Consider the following 21,357-nt stretch of genomic DNA (forward strand, 5'->3'; position numbering starts at 1 on the left):
AGCCACGGTAATTCATGCAAATGTTCAGTGGAGCAAATGGCAGAAGGATTCCCTGCAAGTGCTGTCACCTTCCATCTCATCAGCCTGGGCACAGCCCCCCAGCCCCCTCCTGCCCCTGTAACTGATGACTCCAATTCCCCAGAACTGGAGCTCAGCAAATGTTTCCCCGCTCCAAATGGGCTCTGTCACCACTGCCTGGGAATGGGAATGAGCCAGACAAATGGGGAAGGAGATCACCTTGGAAAGAGGGTAACTGCTCACAGGGCAACTCCTCTGAGCTCATGCACAGGGCTCCTACTGCCCCTCTGCCCAACAGAGGGCTGGCAGGGGTTCCTCCTCCAGAGGAACCGTGGGCTGCAGGAACCTCTGGACATGTTTGGAAGGTGAAGACAGCCCCCATCTGCAGGGAACGAGGGCAGATTTTAAGCCTTGACGATGGAATTATCAGATCCTTGCCCCTCCTGCAGCCCCAGAACCCCAAGCAGCTCGGTTTTCCACCCAGCTGCATCCCCGGAGGACACTTCACATGCTCAAGCCACAGAACCAGCTGTGTGAACACAGGGATGACAGACAAGGGGCCATCTCCTCCCTCTGCACAGCCCAGATCCCAGGGGACATCTCACATCAGCTCAGATCATGCTGCAAGGTGCCAGCACTGAGCACTTGGGACAGGTTTGCCTTTCTCCTGAGGGCCAGGCTCCCCAGGGAATGGTCACAGCCCCGGGGCAGTGACAGTGAGCAGCTCCAGGTGCACGCTCAGGCACAGGGTGGGATTTTGGGGTGTCTGTGTGGGGCCAGGGGTTAGACCTTGATGATGTCTGTGGGTTCCTTCCAACTCGGGACATTCTACGACTCCAGGATCTGCATCTTGCACTCCCTGGGAAGGGAAGGGAGGAAGGAGCAGCCTCCCCTCTCCCAGGCCCAGCAGGACATATCCCACACCAACAAAACCCCAATTCTGTGCCCACAGAGCTGCCAGAGGTGTCTTTTGGTTTCTTTCTGTTGTTTTTTTTTTTAACAACAGAATATTTCGCCAATACATTCAAAGCAAGGCAAGCTCCTCACATGGAAGGAGGCACATTCCTACAACCCCGAGCCGTTCCAGCCGAGCCTCTGTGCACAGACACAAAAGAGCAGCTGCAGTTCTGCAGGGAGCACCATTTCACACCCACCTCTCCCCAAACAGGGCTGTAATAAACCCAAGCGTGGCTGCTCCAGCAGCATTTGCATGCACGGTGCCTGCGCTGCGGGGAGGGAGAGGGGGAGCACAGCAGGCATATGTTTTGTTTTCCCTTCACATCTGATTATGCTCATTATTAGGCACGAGAGGACAGGTGTATTCTCCAGACACAACCTTGCAAACAGGATTGCTCCTCTCTGCTGGACAGGTGGGGAGTTTGCCACTCAGGCTCTCTCCTCCGGAGCAGCTGATCCGCTCACAATCAGGGCAAGGCTGAGTAACCCCAGCTGGATCCTGGATCCTGCCTCCAACCCACACAGAGATGGAGCGGGAGGGCTCCAGAGGAACGTGGGGCTGAGCAAGCCAACTCAGAAGCATGCTGAGAAGACAAGGATGAAGCAGAGATGCACAGCAATCATCAGGCAGAGCTGCCTGTCCGGTGCTGCACCCCGGGCTGACACAGCCATGTGCACACGTACACTCCATGTGCCACAGACTCACTGAAAGGAGCCCCTTTCCCCCCTGCATTAAAGCAGGCAAGACAACCAAATGCTTAAAAATAAGCTTCCCTCTACCAAAATCTGTCAGAGGGAGTTAACCTCCTTTTCTTCCCATTGATTCTATCATGTTCTGCCACACAAATCCTTCCCATCTGCTTAAGAGAAAGAAAAGGACAAATATACTCACAAAAGAAGAAAGGAAAATAGACTCTACTTCCTCCATTCCCCAGGAAAGCCATTCATTGGCTCTCCTCTTGGGGCAGGGAGAGCCCCCAGGAGCCTGCCTGGGTACACCCCTCCAGCCACCTCTGCTCAGGGTTTATGTTCTTTGTGTAGCCACCTGCACCTCCTCTCTGCAGAGAAAACAAAGCCCTGGCGGTGCTGCTGTGAGCCCTGGCACTTCATATAACCCCTGCTCACCTCTGCAAAGCCTTCAGTGACAGCACCCCACCACAGGACCCCAGCTGCCTGCTCACAGAGCACCCCTGGTCCCTCACACAGCACTGACCTTGCTGTCCAGATCAGGAGACACAGTCCCCACATCCAGAACCTCCTCGGAAAGCTGGCTCTTGAAGCCCAAGCCCTAAAATCAAAAAGCAGAAAGGATCAGTCTTTGTCAAGCAACCAGAGATCCTGAGACCAATATCCCAGGGCAGCTCAGCAGCATTTCCCTTGACTGGGCCCGTCCCTGTGGGACCAAGGGACATCAGTGCCACACAGGGAGGGCACTGTCACACCCCCAGCGCTCCCACCCGTGCCACCCACCTTAGCAGCCGAGCGTGGAACATCCAAAGGGGACACATCTTCCCCAGCCCCTACTGCTCCCCTGTGTGCCACTGCTGCACATTTCAGGGATTTCTTTCCTCACAGCCAGCCCCCACAAGTTATTCACCCCCCGAGACGCTCCCCGCTCCTGGCAGCCCCGCACACGCGTGCCCACACGAGGCACGGCCACTTGCCAGCACGGGCTCGTAGCAAGGCAGTAAATAATGATATTCTCAGCCATTTGCTGGCCACGCTGCCTCTGCTCCCACTGGCAGATGGCAGTGGCAGCTTCCCGTGGAGATGAAGAGATGCTGATGGGCATCTCCCCCCGAGGCAGGGCCGCCCTCCCCCTGCTGTCCCGCGGGACCCTCCGCAGCGGGGTCTCCAGCCACGGCCCCCCTCGGCTCAGCCCCTAAAGCACAATCCTTACCGTGCTTATTATTTGCCTTTTTGCAATTATCCAAGTACACTCTCAGCTCTACGTGACCTACTTTTGCTGGGATATCACCTCACCCACAGCCCCAGGCTGCGAGGTGCAGGGGGGCACTGCTGGCTGTGCAGCACTGCACCCACTGCTCCATCCCAGAGGGACACAAAGCCCACAGCCAGGGAAAAAGGAGCTTTTGGTGACTCACCACAGGCTGAACCACCTCGTGGTCGGAGCACTTGGAGGTGGGCAAGTCCTGCTCACAGCTGCTGACCCCGGATGCCTTTGAAAGCTGAGAGGAAAAACACATTTAACTGTACATGTGCCACCCCTGCAGCTCCACCTGGGCATTCCCAACACGGCAACTCCGACTGGCAACAAGTCTGGCCTCTCTCAGGGAGGAAAAGGTGACTGAACATCATGGGGAAGACACCAAGGATGCGTGGCCCACAGGACGAGCACAAAACACCACTTGACAGGAGGGCAGGAGGTGGGGATGGGGAGGGCAAAGAAGCGCTCTTCAAACACCCCTGATAAAAGGCACTTGCTTCCTCTCCATCTGCAAGGATCTCTGCAGCTCTCAGAGCTCCCAGCACAGCACTGGAGCCACAAAAGCACTTTAAAATTCCACTTTGCTGTGCCTAAGTGCAGCGAGGGCTCCTGCACTCCATTTGCAGCTGCAGGGAGCTGCTGGATGGGAACAGCCTGTGGCCCTGCTGACTTCAGCAGAACAACTCAGGTGCACAAAGCACACGGATGAGCTTGGGAAAGCAACGCCCTCAGCTCCTCAGGACAGAGCGCATTTTCCAGGCTCGGTTTTGTAGTTTATCATTTCTTACAGACATTACGCATCAGTGAACTTGAGAAATCATCAAAATCAGCAGGAAGGCAGCCAGATTGGAGAGAGATCGTTCATCAGATCCCGTGTTCTGGCTCGGCTCCTACTCTGGAAGTGAACACGAGCGGACAGCGCGTGTGTGGCAGCCCTGCTGTGGGGCCAGGCCAGCGTGTGACACTCAGCCCAAGCCCCTGCTCCAGCAGCGTGGCCAGTTCTCCTCCCAGAGCGGGAGGACTGGAAGGTTCTGCGCTCCCAGCTCCAGAACCAGCCCTGAGGCTCCGTCCTTCCCCGCTCCAACCTCGCGCCTCGCGCGGAGCCGCGAACGCGGCGCCAGGCAGCTCCTTACACGTCTGGCCCAGCTCTGAGCAAGCTGAGAGAAACAACAGAAGGAGAGAAACAAAGCAGCACGGACAGCTGGGCTCGGCGTGAGCTTCATTACCAGCCCTGCTCGCCCAGGACAGACGGCAGCGCTGGGAGCTGAGGCTGCTCCTCCTCCAGACCCCAAACACGCGCTGGCTTTGGGCAGCCCTCGCCGTGTGCAGGAGGGATTGACTGCCCAGCTCTGGCCTGGAGATGCCCATCTGGGAATTCAGAGCACTTGTGCCCCCCCCGGGAATGGCTGCCCTGCTGACCAGGAAAGCACTTGGACTGGCTTCACAGAAAACCAGGCAGTGCTCCAAGAGCTTTCCCGAGTCAGGGCCTGAGGAGATGATGGGAACAGCCAACACCAAAACCACACAGGCAGATCTCTTACTTTGCCATCACCCAGCCTGTCCTCTGATTTTGAATCAGCTGCTGCTTCTTCCCTCTCTTCATCCAGCACCTTTTCTGCACAGGACACGGTGTCAGCAGTGGCAGCCAGGCTGGCCAGCTGATCTGTGCCAGCCCTTTCTGCAGCTGCAGAGGCGGCTCGGGGCTGCCCAGGAGAGCCGGCCACATCCAGCCCTGCTGTGCTCCTCTCCCCCTCGGACCGAGGCAGCTCCTCAGCTGCAGAGCCATCTCCTTCCACCTCAGCATCTTCTTTGTGCCCAGCTTCATCCCCAGCAAGTTCCTGCTCCTTGTTCTGGGCAGACAGGCTGCTGTCAGCATCTCCGGGGAGGACGTGAACCGGAGACGGAGGGCACGCAGCACCAGAATCCAAGGAAGACTCTGGCATTTCTTCAGGGTGCCTCGATTTTAAAGACTCCTTCTAGGCAGCAAGTCAAACACAATTACTGACCCAATATTCTCTCTGGGGGATGCAGGAGTCAGGAACAGCACAGGTTCTCCTACAGCAAGCAGCAAGATCACAAATCTTTGGGTGACTTCAAGACCTGTTTGAGTTCTTTTCACACAGTCCCGTTCCAAGGCAAGGGACTCCACTGATATAATCTCATTCATTTCTTGGGCTCTGACTGTTTTTGATCTGTTGCTTTTTTATTCCCAGGGTCTCAGTGGATAGGAGTGGCTGTGCAAGGCCACCAGCCCCTGAGAGCACCCGGTGTGCCCCACAGCAGGCTCATTTATGCTTCCACATTGGATCTGTTCAGTGAGAGATGGAGATTTGTAAGAGACCATGACAGGACATTTCACTGCTGCCTGACATTTCAAGCAGAGGAGAGCAGGCAGGATCACCATCCCACCTTGCAGTGGGACAGGCTGGAGGGTGGGCACTGACTGGAGGCACCACTCAGAGCTCAGAGAGAGCCCGTGACTAACAGAGGAGGCTGAGAGATGGGGGAAAAACAACCCCAAATTAAAGCTTAGTCACCCAAAGGTTTAACTGCCTCTCCCAGCAGCGGGGAGGCCACAACACTGCCCAGGAATGGCCAGGAGAAGGCTCCCTCATCAGCATGCAAACAGACCTGCTCGCACGTCCCACTTCCTCACTGTTTTATTAATGCCGCGGTGTCTTGTCAAACATTCCCTGCATCCTGTGCACGGCGTGTTCTGTACACTGAGCGCATATTTTAGCGGTGTATTTTTATCAGAGTGCCTCTGGAATGCTGTCAGCTCCCAGCCCGGGGCTGCAGCACGTTCTGAGTGTGTCACTGCTCTGCCAGACCTCCCTGGGGCCGGGCGAGCATCCAGCGGGATGGAGAGGACAGAGGAGTCCAACTCCGGGCCCCTCCCAAAATCCCTGCAGCTCTGGGCCTCTCCTGCAATGTGCTGCTACTGACAGCTCACAGCCCCTGTCCTGCAGAGGCTCCCAGAGTCACCAACCAGCAACTTCTTTATTCACCCTCCTGCTTCCCCTTTATGGGGATCAGGGTGGCTGGGAAGTTAAGCCCCCTTTGGACAACTTGCTCCAGAGTTCTCCTGAGGACATCCCACCAGGAGACCTGGCAGCGTCCAGGATATCCCAAATGAGGCCAAGCAGGATTCTGATGCTTGAACACAGGATCACACACACTCCAAAATATATCAATACACCAGCAATGGTGTGCACATAAAAGGACTTCTCTCCAGGCAAGTTCACCTCAGCTACTAAAATATCCCAGAATAATCTCTTTGGCTGGCAGAATCCTATTTTAATGGCAATTACAGGCAAACCTTTTGTCAGCATCACACCTTGATGATCACAAACGCAACTCTGCAAAGAGGGAGCCGTGCCAGTCACACACACAGCTGAAGGAGGAGGGAGGTTTTTCCTCCTGCAACAACAGACTATAGATTTTCCAGGGATTTCAGAGCTGGACAAGTCAGTTAGGTTATAACTGGCTTGGGGTGATCTTTTCACAAGCTGTAACATTCTACCTGCCCTCAGAGGCTCTAACTGATGGGAAATTCCTGCCTATCAAATCATTACTTCCAGTGATCAGCATTAAACTTTAACCAACAACAGAAACAAGCCAAGCAGCTGCAGACACACAGCACAACACCAGAAGCTGCCTACTGCATGCAAAGCCTGGGTGGCACCGTGCAAGCAGGACGGGGATGCCAGGGAGCCACTGTCACCTCGCCCAGGCTGGCAGCTTCCTCCTCAGGGCTCCCGTGGGGCTGGGGAGCAGCTTCAGCAGCATCAGCAGCAGCAGCTGATGGGCTGCCACGGTCCTCCTGCTCCTCCTTGCTGTTCTCCTAGTCGGGGGGACACAGCCACTTGCAGAATTCCCCACACCCAAGCACTCGCCCACCTGGGACAGCTCAGCACCCCCCATACCCACCCCCAGAGCAGAGAGCTCTCCAGCTGAGCAGCTTTCCTGGGAGCTCGGGAGCTCACAGACCCAGATTCCCAAACATCAAGCAGTTGGACACTTCAGTGCTGCTTTTCCTGCTGGCCAGCTCCATGAACTCCCTGCTCCTCCAGACTCTTCCCAGCTCCGGGCTCCCTGCGAGCCGTGTCTGATGCTGCCTCCACTCCACCCAACACCCCGGCTCAGCAAGTCCCTAAAGCCTCCTATTTCCTGTGCATACAGGCATTCAGCCCTGACCACGGGCTACATGAAGCCAGTTTTTTCATGATTTCACCCATTACTGCTGAGATTTCCCCCTTAGGACTTGCTACAAAAACCCTTGCCTCCTGTTTCCCAAGGAAGCTGGAGAACGGCTCGGGAGCAGGCTGAGGCTCGCTCCTAGGAATGCTTTACTACTGCCATCTCATGGAACTACAAAAGAATTCTATTTTCCAGTCGGGGTACTGCTGTCTTATCAGGACTAGGCTATCACCCATCTGGCTTAACAGCCTGGCTGTTGGGCAGCAATTGCCATTCCATAATAGATTCCCGAAGCCCCATCCCCGCGGCACTGAAATGCCAAGACAGCTCTTTGTTCCTGCACACATTAACATTTCAGTGAGGAATTGAGCCCCCACAGGCTGCTTGTTGTCTGGAGATGAGAGAGTCAGGGCTCTCTTTGTCACATCCACTTTAGCATAAGCCTTTGCAGATCCTGCCCAGCACCGTGAATAGGTTCTCCAGCAAAGTACTTTACAGCTTAATTTTCGTGTGCTGTGAAAAGGATGAGGGAAATACTCTAAAACACTTTAAAAGAAATTAATTTGCCTTTCAGATACTGGAACAGGATTTTCAAAGCGGTGAGAAAGGATTAATGTCAGCACAAACAGTCGGGCCAAATCACCAGAGCTGCTTACGACGCACTTCCCATTGTGCCCTTGTCATCTTAAGGCTGATCCCAGCTAAGGAAGCGCGGGGAAAGCACAGCGTCTGCACAAGGCCCTGGGTGCACTGAATGCTCCGTGTCTCAGCCACGGGATTTATCAGCAGGGCAAGAAGAAAGAAAAGCAGGTTTTGTGTTGCCACAGAGGAGCGGCCACGTGCAGCCCACGTGAAGATTCCCGTGGAAGGGAGTGCAAGAGCATTCCCACGGGATGCTCCCCTCTCCTCTCCTCTCCTCTCCCCAGGGCCAGCACTGCAGCTCCAGCTGACAAGGAGCCTTCCCTCCACAGCCCTGACAAACGCCGTGCAGGAGGGAAGTGCCTCTTCCTCATGGAGCCTTCCTCCCACAGCAAGGGCAGGGGCACCTCTGACCCCAGACCCTTTCCCTGCAGCTCCCGGGAAAAGCAGATTTCCCCCTGCCTTCATTGTTCCTGTTTGAGGATGAAGCAAAGCTCCAGCCTGTGCAGAGATGTCTCCTCAAGTCCCAGCCACCAAACCACAACCACCCCAAGCACAAACTTCCCTTCAGCACCCACCCCAGTGTCCCCTGTGGGCCACATCTGGCTTCTCACAGCCCTGCTGCTGTGCCTTCCTCTCCATCACTCTGCTCCAGGTTGTTCCTGCTCCTCTGTGACGCAGGAAACTCATCCCTCTGGCACCATTCCTGCACCCTCATCCCCTGGCAGTGCCACAGCTGCTCTCCCCTGCCCATCCCATCCCCGTGGTCCTACCTCAAAGTCAAAGCTGCCCGCCAGGGCTTCAACATTCAGGTACACATTTTTAAACCGTCCTGAGGTCCCATGAAAACTCTGAAGGATTAAAAACAAAAAACAAAAAGAAATAAATAAATGGTCAAAATTGAGTTCAGACCTCTGCAATGCCACAGGAATGAAACTGGGCAGCAGAGCCAAGGCAATGCACCTACAGCCAATTTATCTTGGAATGACACCGTGGCAGATGTTCATTTATAGGGAATGCCGTGTGGAAATAGGATCAGATGCTTTTTGGGGACCAAACAGCACAAAGAAAGGAGAGCACAAATGAAAGCCCAGGGGAAAATGGCACAGCCATTACCAGGGGAGCTTCAGGAGGCTTCAGCACTCTGGTCACAGCAACAGCCAGGGCACACAAATACCTCATTTTCACTGTCTTCCTCTTCATTTCTCCATTTCTCTGGCACTGCCACGTTCAAGGAACTTTTCTCTTCACAGATCAAATCCAGCAGATTCTTGGTGCGGCTGGTGGGCCTCGATATCTCTGCAGGCTGTGGAGGCCAGAAGAAAGAGAAGTGAGAGGTCAGAGAAGAGGAGAGGGGAGACAGAGACCGACTGAGACAGGAGGCAGCTGCTGGGTTCTGGGAGGGAGGTCACTTTCCTACCACTTAACATGTTTGTTTATTTTTGAAGGTGTTTAGGTCTATGTTTTGTAAATATTTTGCTTTGCCTTCCTTTAAAGGATCAATTTCTCACCATTTAACAAGTTTTATTGATCCCCTGGGTCACTTTCTAGTATAAATAAATAAATAAAGCCTTCAACGTGGTTGTTAACCTTACATTCATCAGGACAATAGTTCTTTTAATTTTATTCTCAAACAGAGAAGCATGAAAATAGTTTATTAAATTGTATTATCTGTATGGTTTGTCATGCTTCATTTGGACACCAAATTCTACTAAAATTTAACACACTTTTTTCCCTCTGCAACAATTAAAAGAAACAATTCTTTCAATTTGCTAAACATAGCAAAAGAAAGCTCACCACTAATTTAGCACTGGGCTCCCTATAAACAGAAGAAGAAAAGAAATACAGTTTTTAAACATAAAACAGTATTTCAAAACTGACAGAAGATCACAAATCCTGTCATTTAAGTGTCCCCACCCCTGTGACCCTTTGCAGTGCAATACCCAGGGCACATTCCCAGGCAAGAGGAGCCTCACCAGAGTTCCTTCCTTGGGGATGAGGCTGGAGTCCACCACATTCCCCAGGCCCAGGCTCAGGGACCCACGAAGGGCGATGGATGAAGACGGGGTGAGGCCACGGAGAGGAGAGAGGGTGCCCAGGGGAGGCTGGATGGGAGCCAGCTGGGAGCCTGGGGGCTGGAGAAGCACAGGGAAGTCACTGGCAGGACAGCAGAGCTGTGCAGCTCGCACCCCTGACCTTGGAACGGGACAAGGAGCTCCCTGGGGCAAACAGAGGCTGCAGGAGCAACCCTGCTCAGGGACCCCACACCCAGAGACACCAACACACGGGACAGGTAATGAAACAGGGCATGATTTACACATTTTGCTTTCCAAATGCCCATCTGAATGGGTCCTGAATAGTCCTCCCCCTCCCAGACACACCAAGAGTGTGTGTTCACCACACACTGTCTTCTAGCCAAAATTCAAGGTGATTCTGTACTCAGTGTTCCCAGCCCAGCTGATCTGCTGCTCATCACCCAGGTTTGGGCTCACTTTGTGTCCTTGAAGCCACTTGGTCATCCTCTGCCCAGCCCTCCCCAGCAGCTCTGCAGGCAGCTGCCTACTCACAGGCAGTTGCTTCAGGAACTGCTTCTCCTTCTTGTCCTTCTTCTCTTTCTTCTCCTTCTTCTCTTTCTTATCCTTCTTCTTCTCTTTTTTCTCCTTCTTTTCCTTCTTCAAGCTCCCCCGTGCCAGCAGCTTCTCCCTCTCCCGGATCACCAGCTGCTTGTAGTGCTCATCACAGGGATGCTCCCACGTGGAGAGCCCGTTCTCAAAGTTGAAGAAATAGATGTCACCACCCGCAATATCTTGGCTGCACGGCAAAATCAGCAGGAAAAGGTGAAAGAGCACGTTAAAAATACAGCTGTACAGGCCAGAACATCTTTGCAGACGGTGTGAGCACCTGAAGCTCAGGGAACAGGACTGTGATGTCTCCAGGAGGCCAAAAATTCTCCCAGTTCTCCCAGGCTGCTCATATCCAGCTTCCCAAGCAGTTTTCCCCCTTCTTCTGCCACCCCAAAAAGCCCTGAGCTCCTGATCCCCCGTCTAACCCAATTCTCTGCCAGCAGGAAGCCATTGCCCTTGTCCTGTCCCTGGGAATGCCCCAGCACCCAGAGCTCTCACCAGGCCTTCCACTCTGGGGGCATCGGGGTCACCAGGCACTCCCTGGCCAGCCACAGCAGCTCCGACTCCTTGTCGGGGTCAATCCCGATTGTCGGCGCAAAATCCCGGATTTCTGGGGGAACAGAAGAGGAATCTGGGAAGTTGCTGCACCCACCAGAGCCACCCTCCCCAGCTACTGCTGTGGGCACACCGGGAAATCCTGAGCCCAAAACAAACCTGTCCAAAGCCACCACCAAACTCCTGTGTGCCCGCAGAGCCCATCCAGGCTGGGGACACGGGACGTGACATCCAATTGAAATTTTTAATTCACGTTAAAATCCCATGTATTCTACCTCTCCACCCACTTCAGAAACCAATTCCTTTTTTCTGAATACACCTGGAAGTGACCTGCATGCCTGAATCCCTTCTCCCAGCTCCTGGGAAGATGGGCCACGCTCACCTTGCTCCATAGGAACGTAGGATTCATTGTATTCCTCTTCCAGAATGAGCTGGTCCCCGATGCGCACGGCTCCTGCCATGGATCCCACACCTGGCAGCGGGGAGGAACCAGCACAGAGTCACAACTGCCCTCAGAAAAGAAAATTCCTTGTCCCCAGCACATGGCAGAGCCCTTCCACTGCAGCACACACAGCAAAACTGAATCAAAGAGCTTCCACACACATTTCCAAGGCCTGTGGAAACAGGGAGCAGAGCTGAAGTGGCACAAAGTCTTAATCAGATCCCCCAGGCCTTCCAGTTTCTATAGGAAAAATGCTTCAGGCACTTCTTAACCAGGCAAAAAATAAGGTGAAATAAGAAAGGGAAGAAAGAGAAAGCAAGCAACTTTCCCAAAGCATTCGTGAGACCCAGGGGGTTGTGGTACCTGCCAGGTAGCCCCAGTGATAACCACCCAGAGCAGGATCACCACCTGTGACACGGCCATCACTGCCCTCTCCACCTCCCTGTGTCCTCAGCCCACTCTGTATTTATAACTCTTATGTAAAGAACATCTCAGAAGCAGCAACTAATCCTGGCAGTTTCCAGGCAAAGATATTCTCAGGACATCCAAACCGAATCATCAACCACTCCCCCTCCCAAATGTCCCCAGTTAGAGCTTTTGGATGTGGGCAACTCGCTCAGGGCCTTCTGTTCCTCTTCTCCTCTCCCCAGACTATCCCAGCCCAGTCTCCCATCCCTGGCATTGGCACTGGGGGATGAATTATGGGCTCTCTCCTCTCTTGGAGAATCTGCCTCGCCACTGATGGGGAGCCCTTAGCACGACCTTTCAGTGCTTGAGGGGCAGCTACAATCGATGGGGACACGGGGGAACGGCTTTAAACTAAAAGAGAAGTATTTAGGGGAGATCTGCGGAGAGAATTCTTTCCTGGGAGGGTGGAGAGGCCCTGGCACAGGGTGCCCAGAGAAACTGTGGCTGCCCCATCCCTGGAAGTGATAAAGGCCAGGTAGGACGGGGCTTGGAGCAAGCTGGGATAATGAAAGGTGTGCCTGCCCATGGCAGGGGCTTGAATTGGATGATTTTCAGGTCCATTCCAACCCAAAAACCCATTCTATAGCTCTATGCAAGCAGGATCGAAGCCTCAGGGCAGCCGCCGCCGCGCCAGCCTGGAGCCGCGGAAAAAGCGCGGCTGCAAGGAGGACAAACAGCTTTGGTTAATAGGGTATTTTTTAAAATGGGGGGAAAAAGCCGTTTTCGCCCTTATCACGACAGCACCCACGCGACACACGCGCGGCCAGGAGCCGGCAGACCCCGCGTGGGGGCGGGAGGCCGGAACCTCGCGGCGCGGGGCCGCTCCCCGCAGCCTCCGCTCACCGAGGGGAGATTCCCCGGGCCCAGTGGCGGTGAGGGTCCCTCCCCGCCCGCCGCTCACCGTGCCGCGGGCCCCGTCCGCCGTTCCGCGGGTGCCGCCGGTTGCCGGGAGCGCGGGAGCCGCGGCGGCCGCTCCGCCAGGGCCCGCCCCCTGGCCGCCATTGGCCGCCGGAGAGATGCTCGCCATCCCATTGGCCGCCGGGGAGGAAGGATGCATGACGTCACCGCGGCGGGGCCGCCGGGGGCTGCGGTTGTCATGGTGACGCGTGGGTACCGCCCGCGGCGCGTCCCGCCGCGTCCCGGCGGGGAGGGACGGGCCGGGGCAGCGGGACGGGGACGGAGAGGGGGCCCGGGAAAGGGCCGGGGGCAGCGGGCAGGGCCGGGGCGGGTCTCTCGGTGAGCGCTTCCGCCGGCGGGCGGGCTTTCCGGGGCGGGTCCGTGCTCGCCGCCATGCCCGCCACCGCCGCGCCGCCCGCCCGCCCCGGCGCGGCCGCCCCGCCGAGGCGCGGGGCGCTGCGGGCCCGCTGACCGCGTCCCCCGAGGGCTCCCCGCGGCCATGGCGCCCTCCTGGCCCTGGCTGCTGCTGTGGCTGGGGGTTCTCCGCGCCCTCCCGGCCCCGCCGCGCATCCGGCTGCCGCTGCGGGGCGGCGCGGCCCCGCCGTCGGGGCTCCGGCAGCGCCGGGCACCGCTGGACACCGAGCCCGACAGCGCCGGCAGCTTCGTGGAGATGATCGACAACCTGCGGGGCAAGTCCGGGCAGGGGTACTACGTGGAGATGACGGTGGGCAGCCCCCCGCAGAAGGTGAGGTGGGAGAGGATCTCCGCATCTCTCGCATCCCCCGCATCTCCCTCATCCCTTGCGTTCCCCGCAGGCTGCGGGGCGCAGAGCAGAGGCGCTGCGGGTGCCACCATGGCTTCGCGTGGCTCTCGCCGCACGGCCCGGGCAGCATTCCTGCTTCTCATCGCTCCGGGGATGTTTTTCCTGCTGGCTTTCGGCTAAAACTGGCCGCAGGCGCCCGGCGAAGGTGACCCCAAGCGCTCCCGGGGCTGCCCGGGCGCTCCGGGCGGGGTGGCTGGTGCTGCGTGTGCCTCTCCGTGCGGGCGAGCCAGGCTGCATCCCTCCATCCCTCCCTTGTCGCTCCCTCCCTCCCTGCCTCCATCCCCGCTCGCAGCCGAAGGATGCCGCTGGAGCAGGTGCGGGCTGTGGGCGGCAGGGGGGTGGGATGTGTCTGCACAGCCCCGTGCCCGCCTGGAGCGGGCACATGCAGCCTCGGAGGAGCCCACGGCCGAGCCGTGCTTGGCAGTTCCTCCCAGCACAGCCCCGGGCGCAGCTGCTGCCTGGCTCCCCGTGCTGCTCCCGGCCGGGGGAAATTCTCCAGAAATGCTCCAGAGCTCGGTTTTCCCGGGGACCTCGTGACGGCTGTGGCTGCGCAGGAGTTGTGGCAGCGTGGGGAGGCAAAGTGCAGGCAATTGGGATGGCCTGGATGGAAAGGGAGCCCACGGAGCAGGCGTTGGTGCGTCACCAGGCTCTGATCCTGCTCCATCTTTTTGTCGGCGTCCCTCACATGCTGCCCAGCTCATGTGGCACCGTGTGCCTGCGCGCTGGGGACAGGGTGAGAGCTGAGGGCCAGGTGCCACTCAAACAGCACAGGGCGACCAGCTCCTCCCCTCTTTTATGGATGAGATCGGGGAGGTTCCTGCTGCTAAATCCTTTTGTGCCCGTCCTGATCCCTGTTGTCACCAGCAACAAGTCTAACCCGGGGGTCGAGCTCCGTGATCGAGGCTCCAGGTTCCTCCCAGCACAGGGCCACATTCCCCCATGCCTGCCATCACCACTTTTTGGGTGCTGCCAGAACAGCCAGCACCCACACAGGCTCTGAAATAAAGGCTGGCTTTTCCCCACGAGCTGGCTGTGCTCTGTGTGCGTGGTGGGGGAGAGCGATGGGAGCACGATGAGGACGGAGGAATGACACCACTGCCGTGGAAGCTGGATCTCTGGGAGCACTACTGTGGGCCTGGGATTTATTGCCTGCACTGGCAGGGTGTGTTTAGGGGGGAAAAGAAAAGGGAGGAGATTATTTCTAAAATCTAGTTTTAAATGTGATTTCATCATCTCCTGCCTGCCACGTGTCGCAGCTGCCAGATAATTTCCGTGCGAACCACCTGTTCCCAGGCACTCGCGCATTCCGGAGCCAGTCACCCTTTTGGGCAGCATCTTCCAGCCTTGGATTGTTTCCAAATGCAAACATGGTGCCTGTGCATGTGTGTGTGTGTGTGTGTGTGTGTGTGTGTGTGTGCTGGAGCAAAATCCCTCCAGGCATTGCAGTGGAATGAGAGGATTCATATGAAAGAGTCTGGCTGTGCCTCTGCAGGAAATTGGGAGCGTGTTTGCCCCGGGGGGTGCGTGCATCCTTCCCAAAGGCTCACACGAAGCAGGGAGATGGTGATCCATCTCCTCACCTTTCCTTTCACCTTCCCAATGCTGACAAGGAAGTTTCTGTATCCCCTTGTGCTTTAATCTTGGTTCTGAGCCGTGCTGCGCTGCCAAGTCACCGTCAGCAGCTGATTGCTCACACCTTCCATGTGTCCAAGCATGTTGGTTTCCCTGGCTCCCCAGAACGGGCTGATTCATAAACACACAGGGGAGAGGGGCGAGCCGAGCAGCAGGAGCCGGTGTTTTGGGACAGATGGCAGTGCTTGGTGCCCCAGGAGCAGCACACAGCTCTAGGGACACGCGTGGCACAGAGCCAGCGCTGCTGCCGAGGCGCCTGGAGGGGCTGTCACTTCCAGGGACAGGTTTCAGGCAGTGTCCCTGCCACACATGTCTTGGCCTCGCCAGTTCACGTGCCGTGTCCTGGCCTGAATGGATGGCTGGGCTGAATCTCAAGGATCTGGGTCCTCTCCACGTGGGTCCTGTGCGTGACCCCTTCAGCAGGATGGAGCCTGCGAGAGTAAAAGCCCTCCCTGCCTCCTCTCCCTGCAGTGTCAGCTCAGCAGCTCCTTCTCCAGGGAAACCGGTCTCCTCGGGTGCCCTGGGGATTGGAGATGAACGGTGTGGAGCAGGTGGCCCCCAGTGACCCATGGCAGAACCGGGAGCAGCCCTGGGAACGGCACCAGGCTGTGTGCTGGGGACTGGGGGGGTGAACGTGCTGCTCTCATCTTCACCACGGCCTGAAACATTCCCCTTGGCGGGGAGGGGGAGCTGGGAGCTCAGGACATGCCAGCCCCTGTAGGGAGAGCGCTCTGCAGCTGCAGCCGGTGCTCCTGCGATTAACACAAGCGCATTAACCTCCTTCCTCTCCCTCTGACTCCACAGATTAAGGGCTGAAGCCCTGGTGCTGCTGCCTGGGGTAGTGCTGTGAGGCAGCTCCTGGGTCTGGGGCCAGGGCTCACCCCGAGCTCTGCTGCCCAGCACAGCCAGGAGGCTCGGACAGCCCCGCTCCCACCCGGGGCCATCCCACCCCAGCCATCCCACCCCGCTCCCTGCCGGGGCTGCAGGCACGGGTCAGCTGAGGGCAGGATCCAGCTGGCCCCGCTCCTGGCCCTGCCAGTGGGATGTTTGCCAAACCTGGTAATCCTGCCGAGGCAGGAATGAATCGGGAGCGGGGCTCGGCATATGGGTGGTGATTAGCGGGCGCAGGGATCCGCGGGGGCTGCTCACCAGTCATCCTTCCCACCGGCTGTGCCAGCAAATCTGCTTTCCTGGCAAGGGGAACCTGAGCACCCTGTGTTGCTGCTGCTGCTCTCCGGCCCCGAGTGCTGCCCGAATCCTGCCTGTGGCTTTGGGGGCTGAGGCCGGGCCATGCTGACCGAGGAGCTCGTGCTCTGTTTGCACAGTGCTGGATGGTGTTTGCTTTTTGTGCAACTCCCTGATGTTGCTGCCTGCTGCTCCAGCACCTCCTTCTCTCCTCTCTGGGCACAACAAAAGAGGGTCCCACTGCATGCATGAGCCTTCCTGTCTTTCTTTCTTCTCCAGCTGAATATCCTGGTGGACACAGGGAGCAGTAACTTTGCTGTGGGAGCTGCACCACACCCCTTCCTCCGGAGATACTACCAGCGGCAGCTGTGAGTATTCTGGGGGGACACAGAGCCCAGCCACTCAGGCACACTGCTTCTCCTTTCGGGAGGTCTGGCCAGACCCTGCCAGGTACAGCCTGGCCTCTGGAACAGCAGGATCCACGAGCCCTGACTCGTCCCTTGGCCGCCCTTGCAGGTCCAGCACCTACCGCGACCTGCGGAAGGGGGTGTACGTGCCCTACACCCAGGGCAAGTGGGAAGGGGAGCTGGGGACTGACCTCGTCACCATCCCCCATGGCCCCAACGTCACTGTCAGAGCCAACATCGCTGCCATCACGGAGTCGGACAAATTCTTCATCAACGGCTCCAACTGGGAAGGGATCCTGGGACTGGCGTATGCAGAGATTGCCCGGGTGAGTCCTGGCTGACAGTCCTGGATGTGAGCACCAAAACGCTTCAGTTGTCTTTTTCCTGGTCCCTGTTTGTCCCCTGGGGCACAGCAGTGCTGTTGAGGGGAGCTTCCCTGGACACAGAGAGCTCTGGAGAAAGGACAGCACTGATATATCCCTGTCCTGCCTCTGCTTTCTCCTCCCACCAGCCTGACGACAGCCTGGAGCCCTTCTTTGACTCCCTGGTGAAGCAGACACGGGTGCCCAACATCTTCTCCCTGCAGCTGTGTGGGACAGGCTTCTCTCCCAACGAGACAGAGGCCGTGGCCTCGGTGGGAGGCAGCATGGTGAGCACTCCCCAGGTGCCTGGGGGCTCTCTCGTGGCACTGCCAGCGCGTGGTGGCAGCGCCGTTGTGTCTCCTCTGCAGATCATCGGCGGCATCGACCGCTCGCTGTACGTGGGTGACATCTGGTACACCCCCATCCGCAAGGAGTGGTACTACGAGGTCATCATCGTCAAGCTGGAGGTCAACGGGCAGGACCTGAACATGGACTGCAAAGAGGTGGGGGGACACCGGTGGAGCTGCCCCACGGGCACTGGAGGCACCCACCATTGGTCAGAGGAGGATGGGTGGGGAGCGGGCTGGGGTTCTGCACCTGGGTCACTCCTCTTCTGTTCCCCAGTACAACTACGACAAGAGCATCGTGGACAGCGGGACCACCAACCTCAGGCTGCCGAAGAAGGTGTTTGAGGCTGCAGTGAAATCCATCAAAACGGCATCTTCGGTCAGTGGAACCCATCCCTTCCCCACAGGGCCCAGGGCAGGGCTGTGGGCAGTGTGGCTGCCCCTCACCAGCCTGACGTCTCTGCTGCCTGCCCAGCTTGGCCCCGCTCACCTTCCCTCTCCCCCTGGTAGACGGAGAAGTTCCCAGATGGCTTCTGGCTGGGGGAGCAGCTGGTTTGCTGGCAGGTCGGCACCACCCCCTGGCACATCTTCCCGGTCCTGTCCCTGTACCTGATGGGGGAGGCCACCAACCAGTCCTTCCGGATCACCATCCTGCCCCAGGTGAGCGCAGGCAGGACCGCGCTGGGTGGGCGCAGCTGCCTCCCCTGCTCCCTCCCCTGACGGCTCCCGTCCCCCCGCAGCAATACCTGCGCCCGGTGGAGGACGTGGCCACCTCTCAGGACGACTGCTACAAGTTCGCCATCTCCCAGTCCTCCACCGGCACCGTCATGGGCGCCGTGATCATGGAGGGCTTCTACGTGGTGTTCGACCGCGCCCGCAAGCGCATCGGCTTCGCCGTCAGCGCCTGCCACGGTGAGCTGGGCCCGCGGGCGGGGAGGACGGCAGGGCCGCGGGGGACGGGGGTGAGCAGCGGCCAGAGCCTGCCTCCCCTGCCCGCAGTGCACGACGAGTTCCGCACGGCCGCGGTGGACGGGCCCCACCTGCACTCCAACATGGAGGACTGCGGCTACAACATCCCGCAGACGGACGAGTCCACCCTGATGACCATCGCCTACGTCATGGCGGCCATCTGCGCCCTCTTCATGCTGCCCCTCTGCCTCATGGTGTTCCAGTGGCGCTGCTTCCGCTGCCTGCGGCGGGACCACGACGACTTCGCCGACGACATCTCCTTGCTGAAGTGATGGCGGAGCGCGGGCGCAGCCCCGGGGCCGCAGGTGAGGCAGCAGGGCGGGGGCCTTGCTCTGGGGGCTGGAGTGCGGTGGCAGCGTGGGGAGCTCGGAGCCGCTGCCTGGAGCCTGGGGACTCGGTGTCCGTCAGGGCCAGCAGCCAGGGGAGCCCCAGGCCCGGGCTCCATTCATCTGGGACCTGCAGCAAGAGCGTGGCAGCTGGGCAGGGGGAGAGCTCAGCTGCCCCATCCTGGGAGCTGGGGGTGGCTTCTCTGTTCCAGCACCAGGACAGGACCAAGCTCTCCCACCCAGCCTTGCCTGGCTTGATGGAGTGATGCTGATGAGCCGTCCCCTGCCTGTCCCCTTCCATCCCTGTGCATCCCTTTGCAGCTCGCCCCGCCGGGAAGCTGCCAGCCCAGGCTCTCTTGTAGGGAGGTGTGCTGCAGCTGTGCCTCCCCTGTGACTCGACTCCCTGCACTGAGCCAGACTCCAGGGATCATCCTGGAGCCATCCAGCCTCGGGCTTTTCCAAGACAGCCCTGCAGGGCCGGCCTGGGCTGCCCAGACAGAGCTTTCCCTCCTACCCTGCTGCCCTTACACTGCTCACTCTGACATGTCCCCTGCATTTTCCTGCCTTCCCGAGCTGTGCTCCTGCTGCTGCCAGCCCCAGGACTCCCTGCACCCTCCTGGGACAGGCAGGAGCAGGCACCCATCCTCTCCCCACGTCACATGGGATGGGAAACTCCCTGCCCTTGCTTCCAGCAGCGGCTGCCACGCAGAAGCCGGTGCCAGGAGTGAGGTTCCCAGCCCTGGCAGCGGCTGCTCCCCAGCCCAGCCAGCCCTTCGAAAGCCATAGGGGAGCCTGGGCCCCCCCTGCAGCCCCCCAGCTCACCTCAGCGCATCCCACGGCACAGCAGCTCCTCTCTGCTCACTCCACACGTCCAGGCCCGGCTGTGGGACACCCCGGCATCCTGGGGACAGGCGGCAGCTGTGGGAACTGCAGCATTTCTTGTTTTTTTAAACACATGGTTGTATTTATTTTTGTTTTTTTACAAAGCGTGTCACTGGTAGCGCAGCTGCGCGTTGAGAGCGTGTACAGAGCCGGTCCCACGTGTACAGACCACGGCTGCCTCTCACCTGTACAATATATCCATATATCTCTATTTTTAATTCTAGCCCTGAAAGCCACTGTTCCAACATTAGGGGTCGGTCCTGTTTTGTTTTGGGGTTTTTTTTTAAATCTTTTTAGCCTTCTGTTCAGTCCATGGCCACTGTGGCCACTGCCCAGGGCCAGGGCTCGGGCCACAGCCGCGTGTTTGGTGGGAGCACGTGATGGTGAGGGGGTCCCAGCTGGCTTGAGGAGGGGGTGCAGGGCTGGAGCACACAGAGCAGTGGCTCACGAGCCCAAAGGACCCTGAGCACAGGAGGCACCTCTGTCCTCGTGGTGTTCCTGCAGCACGGGGAGGATTTTCCAGTGTGTGAGGACTCCTCCCTGTGCTGCAGGAGCACCGTCCCTTCCCCAGAGCAGACACCTGTGACCTTGCAGGCAGTGGTAGTGCTGTATTCCCTTGCTTCTCTGCCTCCAGCCTGGATAGGAAAGATCCCAAACACGGAGATTCCACAGTTAAAAGGCATCACTTCTCCATGAACAGAGGGGATACCTGCAGTGTCAGGGCTGAGCTGGCGGCTGCCCCGCAGAGCCACCGAGTCAGGCAGGGACAGCCTGAGGAGCCACAGCAGTCACCGAGCATAAAGCTTGTGAACTAAATCCTGCAGCCAAAGGTTTCTTTGGGAGAGCAGCGAGGGGAGCCAGGAACCGCAGGCAGCGTAGGAGACCAGCCAGCCCTCGCATGGGGCACTGCCACAACAGCCCCCACGCTGCCCCTGCTCACCCCCACCGCGCTCACAGAGCCCCCAGCCTCGCTCCAAACCCACACCCAGCCACTCCCTGCGAGAGGGAAACGTTCTCCCCCCACCCTCGTGCCTGCCCAGGACCCCCAGGACCCCAGAGACTCTGTTGTGGACCACTGCCTTAAAACGCCGCGAGCGTGCTCGCCGGAGGAGCCGGGCTGCGGCGGGTTCAGCACCCAGGGCTGCTCCCCTGCCCAGCTCCTGCCGCAGACCGCGAGGAAGCCGGGGGGGAATTTTTAGAGAGTCATTGCAAGATTTTCAGTGGTGCTGAGCACCTCGCAATCCCACCGAAATCCATGGAGAAAGGGTTGGTGCGTCAGCCCTGCTCGAGGAGGAAGGAGAGGAGAGGGGAACGCAGGAATTTTGCCAGGTTGGTTTATCCCGAGCTGCAGCGCAGCCGCGTCCGTCCGCTCCCTCCCCAGGGCCCGCTGACAGCAGGGGATGGGACGGGACGGGACCATGGGCTGTCGCTGGAGGCTCCAGTACTCTGTAACCCAGTGTCTATGTAAGAACAATGAATGTTAACACGGTAAATTATTATGACATTAAAAAAAATGACCACAAAAAACTGGCTCTTTTTCTGCAATTTGTTCATTGGCAAGAGGGGGATAAAACCAGGTGATGGCTGGCAGGGATGTGGGGGTGGTGAGGTCGTGAGGAACGGCCCAAGGAAAGGAGCTGATGGGATCCAAGTGGGAAGAGGCAGTTCCCAGCAAG

At 58.2% G+C, this 21,357-nt stretch overlaps 2 protein-coding genes across 2 annotated transcripts in view; one reads left to right on the plus strand and one right to left on the minus strand.

Annotated features, from left to right (window-relative positions):
* Positions 1–12,843, minus strand: part of CEP164 (centrosomal protein 164) — a 30,618-nt gene extending 17,775 nt beyond the window's left edge. The window contains exons 1-11 of the mRNA XM_058857148.1: positions 12,753–12,843; positions 11,324–11,413; positions 10,885–10,996; positions 10,330–10,573; positions 9,739–9,897; positions 8,940–9,068; positions 8,536–8,613; positions 6,648–6,767; positions 4,465–4,899; positions 3,081–3,164; positions 2,189–2,263 (exon numbers count right to left, since the gene is read on the minus strand). Coding sequence (XP_058713131.1) covers positions 2,189–2,263; positions 3,081–3,164; positions 4,465–4,899; positions 6,648–6,767; positions 8,536–8,613; positions 8,940–9,068; positions 9,739–9,897; positions 10,330–10,573; positions 10,885–10,996; positions 11,324–11,402 — 1,515 coding nt within the window. The 5' untranslated portion in view covers positions 11,403–11,413; positions 12,753–12,843. The remainder of the gene's footprint in view (positions 1–2,188; positions 2,264–3,080; positions 3,165–4,464; positions 4,900–6,647; positions 6,768–8,535; positions 8,614–8,939; positions 9,069–9,738; positions 9,898–10,329; positions 10,574–10,884; positions 10,997–11,323; positions 11,414–12,752) is intronic.
* Positions 12,844–13,125: 282 nt separating this feature from the next.
* On the plus strand, positions 13,126–21,202 carry BACE1 (beta-secretase 1). Its single transcript, XM_058857039.1, has 9 exons — positions 13,126–13,493; positions 16,668–16,756; positions 16,905–17,121; positions 17,307–17,444; positions 17,526–17,660; positions 17,782–17,883; positions 18,015–18,164; positions 18,245–18,416; positions 18,504–21,202. The coding sequence occupies exons 1-9, from the start codon at positions 13,248–13,250 to the stop codon at positions 18,743–18,745; spliced, it is 1,491 nt and encodes a 496-aa protein (XP_058713022.1). The 5' UTR covers positions 13,126–13,247; the 3' UTR covers positions 18,746–21,202.
* Positions 21,203–21,357: the final 155 nt, after the last annotated feature.

Source organism: Poecile atricapillus, chromosome 25 (assembly GCF_030490865.1).
Source record: "Poecile atricapillus isolate bPoeAtr1 chromosome 25, bPoeAtr1.hap1, whole genome shotgun sequence".
In the NCBI taxonomy this organism is placed as follows: domain Eukaryota; kingdom Metazoa; phylum Chordata; class Aves; order Passeriformes; family Paridae; genus Poecile; species Poecile atricapillus.

Bases quoted from the DNA above. Each gene is read 5' to 3' on its own strand.
- BACE1 (XM_058857039.1), top strand. From the start codon at position 13,248: ATGGCGCCCTCCTGGCCCTGGCTGCTGCTGTGGCTGGGGGTTCTCCGC. The intron at 17,661-17,781 runs GTGGGGGGACAC...TCTGTTCCCCAG, and splicing joins TGAACATGGACTGCAAAGAG to TACAACTACGACAAGAGCAT. The intron at 18,417-18,503 runs GTGAGCTGGGCC...CCCTGCCCGCAG, and splicing joins CGCCGTCAGCGCCTGCCACG to TGCACGACGAGTTCCGCACG.